This window comes from Leptosomus discolor, chromosome 2, assembly GCF_034619465.1.
Source record: "Leptosomus discolor isolate bLepDis1 chromosome 2, bLepDis1.hap2, whole genome shotgun sequence".
In the NCBI taxonomy this organism is placed as follows: Eukaryota; Metazoa; Chordata; class Aves; order Leptosomiformes; family Leptosomidae; genus Leptosomus; species Leptosomus discolor.
In genome coordinates this window covers 127,388,462-127,399,390 of record NC_141392.1, presented here as the reverse complement: position 1 = coordinate 127,399,390, position 10,929 = coordinate 127,388,462, and the positions used below count along the sequence as shown (strand labels likewise).

Below are 10,929 nucleotides of genomic sequence, written 5' to 3'. Positions count from 1 at the left end.
TCAGGTAAAGCCACCCGCCTCCCCAGCTGGCTTCACCTGAGCAAGAGCTGGCGTCTGAGGTTTCACTGGGAACATTCAGCTGGTCTAATGTACAGTAATAGTGACCTGAAAGGCTACCCTTCCTCCTCCAGTTTCACCCAAAGCCGAAAGCTTGCATCCATCGAACAGCGGCGGGGGCTGCCCCGCACCAGCCCTGCCCTGGCCGCGCCGGACGCCGTGCGTACTCTGCCCCGCCGTCTGTCCAGAGGATAGGTTTAGATCTGTGGTGATGGTTGAAGTATTTACAGGTATTTGCAGCAGTCATTTACAGTACTTCTGCAGACTGCAAGCCGATTTTCTCTTCCTCCACTCCTAGTCAATCTGGCGTGGGCTTCTTTAGCGAGAAGGGCCGTATATTGAAGTGCCTGCTCAGCTGGCTCACCTGGGGACAAGGCAGACAAGGGGACCGGGTTAGCGAGGCCAGGAGGGACGAGGAGGAAAGCAGGCAGAGCGCCAGACCGGCTCCCTGTACGGCCAACAAAGCCCCCACCACCTTCCTGCACCCACTTTCCCCCCCGTCGCCCACCCCACACGCTCCCTGCGGGCGCAGCAGAGCCGGACCACGGCCTCCGCCCTGTGCTCTGGGGCCAGCCAGGCTGCCCTGCCCTGGAGCTCTGGCCCTGCCGGCCCGACGCGTGGCCCCGCGAGGGGCAGCCTTGCTCCCTTCCCAGTACAGCCCAGTCTACCCAGGAGCGGGCTTACCTCTGTTCCTGCCCTCCACGGGGGGCAGGAACGCCTGCCCCGAGCCCCAGCAGGATTTTACCCGGCGGTACTGCTCCCTCTCTGCCCCTCCCAGCACTATTTTTAGTATTTTGCTTAAATTAATTGGATCCTCTCGGATATCTATATGAAAAACTGCTCCCTGAATCCATCCGCAGCTCAAACCGGGGCCAGGTGCTGTGCGCTGACCATGAACACACACGGAGGGTTACAGAGGGGGGGGAACCCAACCCCAGGTTTTGGATAATCAGGCCCCTTTCACACCAGCCTTTGGGAGCAGCTTTCACCGCCCCTTCTGAGAGTCTGAGAAAACCACAGAGGACCGAGAGCTGCACCGGGAAACGAGCTTCCAGGCACGGTTCGGAGAAGTGCGGGCAGGAGGCTGGAAGGGACGGGGTGGCACGGGCCCCTGGTGACCGCAAGGTAACAGTCCCTGCAGGACGAGGAGCGAGCAGGGCTGAGCTGGGTACAGAGTTGGGGCAGAGGCTTTACGCCTCCTCATCACTCCCAAATTCAGCGCAGTTTGGGACTATGCTGCAGCTGCAGCACCTTAAAATGTTCTTCAGCTCAAAGTTCCTTTTCTCCTGGAAGAGGAGACGGCACAGATGGGCCTTGGGAAAGCTGGAGTGGGGAGAAAGAGGGGAGCACCACCTCTGGGGAGCAGAGCACCGAGGAGCTCACTGCAGGGGACAGGCAAGCCTGGGCAGACGGGAGGATTACACCGTCCGGTCAGTCCCCGTCTCCAGTGACGATTCATTCCAAGGCCAAACTTATTTAAGCTCCTTAGCTATTCAAATCCTTCTTGCACAGAAGCCTCATTACACTAATTGGAAAGACAAGACAGCCTGGCTGTTACTTCTTTGCTGTAATTACAGTTCAAACTCGACTCTGGAGGCTCCGCATTAGAGCTGGGGTTCCCCAGGGGACAGGGCTTCCCAAGGAGGGCGTATGCACGTGGCAGGGCCAGCTCCGCAGGGGACACCGGGGCCCTTGCCCTCGCTCCTCAGCGCCTTCCCGGGGCGCTCCTGACAGGAGTCAGTGTCCTCCGAGTTTGTTTTCTCTCTCCATCAAAGCTCAGGGCGTCAGCTGGCCCAGAGCAAGGGGAGCAGATCGGTCCCTGGATCTCCACACGGGCCTTGCAGCAGGGGAGGAGGCATCACAGCGGCAGGGCGCCCACTTTCCCAGCAGGGACATCCCCCCCTCCACCCTGGCTCTCCCAGTGACTCCAGTGCACACCAGTGAGGTCGCAGATGGAACTCATCAACCCAAGTAACACCAACACCAGTTTCACGTTTTACACCAAGGCTCCCGAGCGAAGCACTCCCTGCTCCAGCCTGCTGGAGCTGCCCTTCCCACCGCCCCGGGGTGGGGGGCACCCACGCCGGCCCACTCCCAAGCTGTCACCCAGCTGCAGCCGCAGCCGAGCAGGAGTCGGGCGCAGCAGCGCAGACACAAGCGTTTGTTTCCCACGAACCCCCGGTGCCACAGCCCCCCCGTCACTGGGCGTGCAGCTGCTGCCGGCCTCTCGCCAGGAAGCCACCTCGGGTTCTGCACGGCCACCGACAGCACTGGGAGAGCTCCCAGTTACTCCCAGTGACGTTCCCGCCCGTGAGCTCCAACCCGCCGCGGCGTGCCAGCGAGCAGAGCCGGGCAGCCGAGCCCCAAGCCTGTTCACCTACCACGACCACGCCGTAGTGGATGTGCGCCAGCGTGAGGAACGCCGTCAGCAGGTAGAGGAGCAGCGTTTCGCTGGCCGGGGCGAGCCCGGCCGCCACCACGCAGAGCACCGCCGCGATGGGGAGCAGCATCCAGTTGAGGGGCTGGCAGCGCGTGCTGCTCATCTGGCAGACGATCAGCTGGCACTGCGGGAGGAGAGAGCGGTCAGCGCTCGGGGCCGGCACCGGCTCTGCGGGCCCAGAGCTGCCCGCAGCGCAGCGAGGACGGTCCCCACGCACGCACGGGCACCCATCGTCTGCGCTGACCACCACCATCAGGCAGTTTCCCCCCCGTTTCCCACTCAGGATCCTTCTTGGCAACAGAATTCCTGTGGGGGGCACAGAGCAAAGCCTCGTGGGGCTGGAAGGTAAGAGGGAAACGGGCACCGAGGGCGTCTTTAAAAGAACAAGGAGTTCCATCGAGCCGACCGCGCCTCGCCAGCGTTCTCTGCACGGTCAGCAGGACAACCCTGGCAAGCAGCAGGGTGAGCTGCTGGACCCCGGGCACGGACACACAGCCACACGCCCGAGGGGACGCGCGCAGGCGCCTTTGCGAAGGTCTCGAGCAAGCACAGACGCAACGTGCAGCTAAATGGATTTGACCAAAGCTTTAGCCCCCCACATCTTAAGTTTGTCCCATGTGAGGGAGCAGGACCTCCTTTCGCTTCAGCAGCTTGCTATTCACAACGCAGAGGATGCGCCTGTGCGCCAGCACAACTTAACAAATTCTCTAGAGAGAGAGAGAGACTTGCGGCACGAAATCCGCACACCCTCGATCCTGCCAACGTTCCCGCTTCTCCTTTCTGTCACGGCAGAACAGAAAAGCTGTCCCGGTGATCTTCACACCTCCCTCCTCACAGCTGAGCGGGTCGTTTTCTTCCTGCCCCCTAAGCGCCCTCGCAGGCTCCGCACCCCCCAGGGGGTGAGCTGGAGCCTGAAGAGCAGCTTACGGAAATGTTAGCGAAGGCTGTTCCAACCATGAAGTAGAAGAGCCTGGGGTGGACCTCCAGGATGTCTGTCGGGGACACAAAGATCCACGTGGTGCAGAGCAGGAAGAGCAGCACTGGGGACACCAGGGGCAGCAGGATTTCGTACACCGAGCGGTGCTTCAAGGTGTTGTTTTTATAGGCCCTGAAAGGCAAAGACATGAGAACCCCCGGAGCCACAGCTCGGACACCCCTGGCCCTGCCTCCCGGGGAGGCCTGCGGGACCCCCGGGGCCATTCCGCCGCCCGCAGCCGCTGGGGTCAGGCAAGGCAGACTCACACCTTCGGCCTTAACCCAGCCCCCCCCCCGAAGCCCCGAAGCACCCACCGGCCTGGCTCCGCGGGTTGTGAGCGCCAGGACCAGCCCAGAGAAGCCGGGGCCCCTGCTGAGCGGGGCTGCCTGCCCACTCCTCCCAGCGCACCCGCAAACTGGGACGCTCTGGCGCGTCAGAGCCGCTTTGTCACGTTGACACCGGTCGTGTGAAGGCTGCTAGGGAAACCGAGTCCCGAGGGGCTCTGGGGGCTCTGGCGAAGGGAGGGAGGGAGACGCGAGGGCAGAGGAACTCACTTGTGGAAGTTGTAGAGGCTCATGGGCAGCGTCACAGTGAGGGCGCAGGCTGGAAGAGAAAGAGCCGCGTCACCGCCCCGCCACGGAGGGAGACCGCCGCGAAGGGGCAGGGGGCTGTGCTCCGGCTCGGGCTGCTCCACCGAACCCGCTCGGAGGCAGCGAGAGCAGCTCGGCACGCTTCAACGTAGCTGCTCGTCATCCGCTCCGAGAGCTGTAATTGCAGCCTAAGGTCTGCTCTAAATTAAAGACGTTTCCATTTTCAAAAGGTGCATTAGTGAGCCCAGTATTATGCTTTAAACAAAATTTAATTACAATACTGTCTTTAATGAGACACAAGGTAAGCTCAAACCCCCCAAGTGACATGGCTGTGCACTACGAGAGTTTTCAGTCTTCCCAAAAAAGCCAATTTGCTGTTTCTCCCACTGCAAGCAAACATTTCGAGTTCCCATTGTGCAAAAAAGTTCTTGTCATTTAACCTGACACACGACACGAAGAGTCTAAATAACTTTGAAAGAACGTAGACCTCAATACATCACCCACCCCACTCAAACCCCTGAGAGTCTATCACGGCTCTTTCCGTGTTCATCCGGCAGTAGGTATTGTAACAGAGCTGTGAACGTTCCTGCTTTTAGTCACCCAACTCCTATCCCAGCGCACAAGTCCAGCCCAGGTAGGCACCGCGCTCTGCTTTTCCCGCAGGAAAGGTGCTTTCCTCATTCTCATGCTAAGTCACACGGCTGGCAAAGGAAAGCTCAGAATATCCCCCCGGTTAAGAAAAGCGCAAGCACTGGATTCAACACAACAATTCAAGACATACTGGCGTGAAATTAAGCAGCTGAAATTAACACCTAAAGAAAGACTAAGAAGAGTTAAACTAAGAAAGAACTTCCAAACTTCACTCAGCACAGACAGCTCTCCCCTGCTCAGCTGCACCCGCGTTGCTGCCCCCTTCGCAGCAGCTTGTTCCCACTGACCACCGGAGAGAAAGGCTGGGCTTTTCGTTAATTTTGTATGACTACCGATTTAATTTTCAGGTGGGTGGAGGGAGGGCAGGATCCCCAAAGAGCAGAGGGCTTTTCCCCACCTCTGTGGCTGTGACCTCCCTCCTGCAGCAGTCCCAGGCTCCCACACAGCGTTGGGGCTCTGGGTCCTGCCCCGGGTCCGCGCTGCGAGACGCAGCCCCTGGCAGCAGAACGAGCGGGCTCTGCAGACAGCCCCAGCACCGTTTGCTGGTGTTTACCCCCAAAAACCCCACGGCTCCCACCAAAAACCACCTGTGCTTCCCCTGGGCAAGGTGGAGCCCGCAGCCCCAGCGCTCGGGCAGTGCAGCGATGGGGAGGAGATGCATTTCCAGGCGCCCACAGCTCCCAGGCACTGGGAGTCTCCTATTCAGCACCCAGGGGCCGGTGCTCGGCTCCGGCTGCCTCCCCGCACCCCGGCACACCCCACAACCCTCAGCCGCTCTCCTCTGCCCACGGCACCGCTGCCAGCCAGGAACCATTCCGTGCCCGTCGGCACGAAGCCTCAGCCCCGGCCGGGCCGATCCCCCGAGCAGCGGCGTGTGCCGGTGCCCCCGGGATGGGCACACAACCCGCCCGAGGCGCAAGCGCGGCGCTCCCCTTCCCCGGGATTCTGGTCAGCGTGGAGCCGGGCACGCTGGAGTTAACGTCTCCAAAGAAACTACGCAGAAGGCAGCACCGCTGTGAAATCCTGGGAAAGGGCAGGCTGCGAGAACACCCTCAATTAGTCACTTCAATAACAGCCTACGGGAGCTTTCATTAAGCAAACAGAGCAGCGTTATCATGTAATTAAGACATTGGGTTTCATTAAGAAGGTGGAGTTTAAAAGACAGGCTTCAACATGGAGTTTCTTACCAATAATCATTGCAGTGAATAGGTCTCTATATAAGAAATTAAACAGGAAAGGTGCATACCAGGCCTCAACTCCCACAATGGCTGTCACTATGTAGACAATTGAAATGGTCTGAAAGAAAGCACAGGACAGGCAGCCGTGAGCGACCGGGCAGGCGAGTCCGGCAGCACCCGGCCCGGCAGCGCGGCGTGTGCCAGGCAGCCTGGGGAAAGGCGGCTCGAGGAGGACGCCCTGAGCTGCACCACGTTCGGTTCTCCCCACCGGCAGGGAGGAGAAAAATAAATTTAAAAAAAAAAAATAAAAAAATCCACAAACATCCCGTGTGACGAGACCAGGCGTGAGAAGGGTGGGAGCTGAGCTCCGACCACCATCACAGCCAGGAGCTGCTCCTGGCAGCCCGAGCGAAGGGGCCCTCGCGCAGCCCGAGCTCACGAGGCGCTCTGAGCGTGAGACAGGTTTTGTTCTACGAGCAGCAGCGACCTTGGAGCGTTTGCTCAAGGAGTCTTTCTTAGCCACCTGCTGAAGCAATTCCAGGGAAAACGCTTGTAAGGGATATTTCAGTTCGAACAGTAACCCCGAGGCTGGGTGAAGCACGCTGCAGGGCAGCTTAGCCCTCCACCCCCTGCCTTTCTGCAACTGGCAGAGCTCCGAAAACCTTAGGGTTAAGCAAGGCTTTCGGAGAAGGGGGCGAGGGCACGGTCAGAGGGCACCTGCTGCAGCCTCCCCTTCTAGCAGAGGTGATTACTGCAATCAAGGCGGCCGCGCTAATTGCACTCTCCTTCCAGCTCGCTGCGTTTCCCACCCAGCGTCTGACGAGGCAGAAGATAGAGGAGCGCTGCGCCCCGGCGGGGAAGGACAGCCGGCCGCAGGAAGGGCGAGGTCTGTCACCCGCAGCTCGCGCCCGGCTCCTGCAGAGAAGCCCTCGCTGAGGGGGGGACGTGCCAACACACCGAAGGGGCCACCGCCGCCCAGCTCAACACCCGCTGCCCCGTTACCACGGCACGGAGGGGCACCTCCCCAGGCACCCTCGCTGCAGGCACCGGGATTAACACGCCAATTAGTTCCTCTGCCACGTTTTGGCGCACGCCCTGCTAGTGCCAAAAGGCACCCCGAGCTTCTAGACCCACACTGGTGGAACGCGGGAAACTAACGAGCGCAACGACTTAGGCGGCCAAAACACGGATCTCAGGACAGCAGAAACCAGGGGTTGGAAGGCAGTATCCACCCCCCAAGCCTCGTTTTTTGGTGGAGAGCCCGTCTACAAAAGCCACTCGGAACCACACAAAAACGACACCACACAAACCTCTCGGGTTTAACGGCTCTGAGCCGTTCAGCTCCCGCGCCGCACGGCCCCGGCTCGTTAAAGCGGTTACAGGGCAAAGCTGTGGCAGCAGCCTGGAGAAGTCCTCCTCCTCCTCCTCCTCCTCCTCGATGCCTGGGGACACCCACCTCCAGCGAGCGCAGCAGCAACCCACTGACAAGGCCCTGGCCGCGTCGCAGAGCTGCAGGCCCCCCCCGCTGCACCCCAGCGGGTTCCTGAGCTGCTGCTGAAGCCGAGCGGCGGCTGCGGCGCAGACTTACCACCTGGCTGATGTCATATCCCCAGGGCAGGAAGAGAATCCCCGTGTTATACTTCTCCCAGTGGGAGAGGATGAATGAGAACAAGACCACCCATAAGAGGAGGTAGAGGACGAAGACACTGACACCCGTGGAGCCCCGTCCAAAGGTGGAGTAGACCGTCACGACAAAGTACACGCAGGCCCAGCTGTCCAGGCCGTGATCAAAGAGCTCTCCCAGGGGCGTGCTGGAGTTGGTCCGGCGAGCCTGCTTCCCATCCACACCATCTGGGGAGGGAAAAAGGAGAAACGGGGAGTTCTGCTGGACGTGCCCAGGCAGAGCAACGGGCCGGGCCGCAGCTGGCAAAGGGCGTGCGGCAGCTTCGGCTACCTCCATCCTCTAAGGGGAGTGTGCTCCCCACCCCCCGGCTCTGTGTGAGGCCGAAAAATGCAACAGCCTGACAAGCTGACATTTATTTACAGCAGACCAAAGGCAGCATTTCACAAGGTGTCTCAGAAGTCACTTCCAGCATCCTCCTTTCACAGCAGCTGCTCTGGGACAACTTCCTTCTACCTGCTTTGCGCAGCAGCTCCCACCAACTGCTCTGCAGACCCAGGGGCAGCTGGGTTAGCGCGTGGCAGAAGCCCAGAAGCAAACATTTCTCAGAAGGCTCGGAGATAAGACACGCAGGCACAGCGTGAAGAGACAGACACAACCCCCCCCCCGACAACTAGATAAAGTCTTACCTAACGTGTAGGCAATGAAGTTGAGGAGACCCACAACGACCCACACGCCGTTCGGGACGTGCTGGTGATCGGGAGCTGCAGAGATCACAAAGACCCACGTCAGGACAGCTCAGCACGTACTTCCAACGGGTTTATTTTGGCACAGGAGGCGCAGCCACAAGGACCGGCAGCTCACCGAGGCAGCACCTGAGCAACTCCAACAGTGAAACCAAGAAGTGAGCCTTCCAGGACGGGATGGCAGAGCTGTTCCACAACAGCACGGGAAACCAGGTCACCGAGGACTTGGCTTTCCGGGGCTTACTTGTCCTCTGTCCCCAGCTCCCCAAGGCCACGGGACCCAAGAACCGGGGCCGGCAGGCAGCGACCGTAGCCAAATGCGTGACATGGCAGCGTGCGCAGACCAGCGCCTCCTCGACCCCTGGCTCAGAGCATCAAGCAGAGCCTCTCCGAGACGGGGTGACACCTTGCCAGGACTCCCTGCCCAGTCTCCAGTCCCCACCCTGCCCCTTGGAACAGCCTTCCTCCTTAACAGCACCTCCGCCTCCTCCCGCACCGGCTCGGCAGAGGCCGGCTGAGCCGCCTGCAGCTCTGGGAGCTTCGGAAAAAAGTGGGAAGGGGCACGGCTTCTCGGCAGCAGCCTCGCAGGAGGGCGCGTGGAGGTCTCCTGGAGGGAACAACTGCTCCTTCGGGCAGCGTGACGGTGCCTTTCCCGCAGCAAGCGGAGGGCGTCACGCCCACAAAGCCATCAAACCAGGAGGGAAGGCACGAGCCTCCGGAGGCCTCGCAGGCAAAACGGGAAGGTGCCTTTCCAAGCAGGACGTGGATAACGTGTAGGTATAAAAGGGTCCCAAAAGCATGAGCTTCACCATCCTTTTGGCAGAGCCCGAGTTTCTGGACGTCTGATGTCCTGAGGATTCTCACATGGAGCTTCCTTCCCTAGTGTCAGCTTTTCTTCCCACAGCTCATGGACCAAAACACGGTCCAAACCTCAGCTAACAGCCACTGATGCCACCCGAGCTTTGGAGAGCCTGGCGTATCGAGAACAGTACTTGTCTACCTACCGAGAAACCAGTATTTTTCCCCACTTAACTGTGTTTTGATGACTGGCCCAGTTCTAGAAGAACTGGACGAGCTCCACTGAGCAACCTCAACCAAACCTGGCAGGGGCAAAGGGAGAGACAAACACAGAGGGGAAGCTGCTGGTAAGTGACTGGGAGTTACCGTGCTGGAGTCACCTTTTCCCTGGGACACCCTCGTCAGGAACGGGACACAACTGGACCCTGGGTCCATGAACAGACAAACACGGGCACTGTTAAAAAGCTTAAAGCTGCGCGTGCCCTGGCCTCGTGCAGAAGGGCGCAACTGAGAAAGAGGGTTTTGCCTTTGTTAGTCTGAACGGGGAGCTGGCGTGTCGGCAAGGGGGCAATTAGCTGGGGTGTAAAGAGCAAGGCTCTGCCTGCGGACTTCAGGGAAGCAGTTTCCCACGTTACCCCGTTAGATTTTAAAATAAAGGCACCTCTTGCTCTGTAGGAGAGACAATTCCCATTCCAGATTTTGGCTGCTTCCTCCTCCCTCGCCCGCACACTGCCAGCCAGGCTCACCTCCACCCAGCAGCCGGAGGGAGGGTCTCGTATTGAGACAAGTCCTCGTCACGAAGCCCAGCGAGTTCAACCCCTCTACTCCGTCCCTCCTCTGGCACAGCCAGCTGCCTCTGGGGAGGCCCAGACTAAGAGGCGTCACCCAGGAGCGCCAGGAGCCACGGCAGAGGAGGTGACAGATCTCACCGCTCCCCAACGGGAACACGCAGCCTTACCAGAAGCATAAAAGTCAGGGTCGAAGTATGCCATGAGGAAGAAGTTGAAGACAAGCAGCAGGAAGCCAGAAAACGTTATCAAATTTGGGGCCAGCCAGGTAGGGAAGATCTATGGGAAAGCAGCAAAAGAACACGTGAACTCACAAAACACGTAAAAAGGACCACGTGCTGCTCCCAGCCACGGAGCAGACCTGGTCCCAGTCGCCTGGGCGTTAGGGCAGCACCGCTCAGCCGCGTCTGGCGGACCGCGGGGCAGCGGGAAGCTTTAGGCTGCGACGCAGGGAGCTGGGGGCAGGCTGCAGGCGGGAAGGCAGCGCCCTTTGTCATTAGCGGCAGCACAAACGAAGCAGGGCTTTTCAGCTGGCAGCTTTACAGAGAAGGCTTCGGGGTGACGGGAGTTTTCGCTGTCCCAGCCGGGGCAGGACGAGGTCTCACCTTCACTATCGTGTTCCAGAAGGGATGCATGACGTACAGAGACAGGGGGTTGCTGTCCACGGCACTATACTGCGAACGACAAGGGGAAAATGGAAAACAACAGTGAGGGCTCCAACTGCAAAAAGCCAGAGATCCCGAACATCGGGCTTGCCGTGCGGTCACCCGCTACACGAGCCTTGGCACTGCAAGGACACGCGGCTCAGGGATGGGGTCTCACCAGGGACGGTGCTAAACCACCCAAAAAAGCACCCACCAGCTCCAGCGACGCTGGCCACGGACCCGCAGAGGCAGCTCTCGGGTGCCCATCTCCTGCCTGGCCCCCACCCCTCCCCTCCCCAGGGAGCAGCCCCACGAGAAGAGCGGGTACCAAGCCCCCTGCGGCAGTTTTTTGGGAGGTGGGGAGAGACCCGAGGACAACCCCCCCCCCCTCTTTTGTGGTCCTGCCAGAGCCCTGCGCCCCAATGGCCACACTGCGGGCC

At 60.1% G+C, this 10,929-nt stretch overlaps 1 protein-coding gene across 1 annotated transcript; it reads right to left on the bottom strand.

Moving 5' to 3' along the window:
* Nucleotides 1–304: 304 nt before the first annotated feature.
* On the bottom strand, nucleotides 305–10,513 carry SELENOI (selenoprotein I). Its single transcript, XM_086461760.1, has 9 exons — nucleotides 10,451–10,513; nucleotides 10,016–10,124; nucleotides 8,203–8,277; nucleotides 7,481–7,743; nucleotides 5,902–6,010; nucleotides 4,028–4,076; nucleotides 3,425–3,605; nucleotides 2,439–2,621; nucleotides 305–421 (listed from the first exon to the last, which is right to left on the bottom strand). The coding sequence occupies exons 1-9, from the start codon at nucleotides 10,478–10,480 to the stop codon at nucleotides 305–307; spliced, it is 1,116 nt and encodes a 371-aa protein (XP_086317886.1). The 5' UTR covers nucleotides 10,481–10,513.
* Nucleotides 10,514–10,929: the final 416 nt, after the last annotated feature.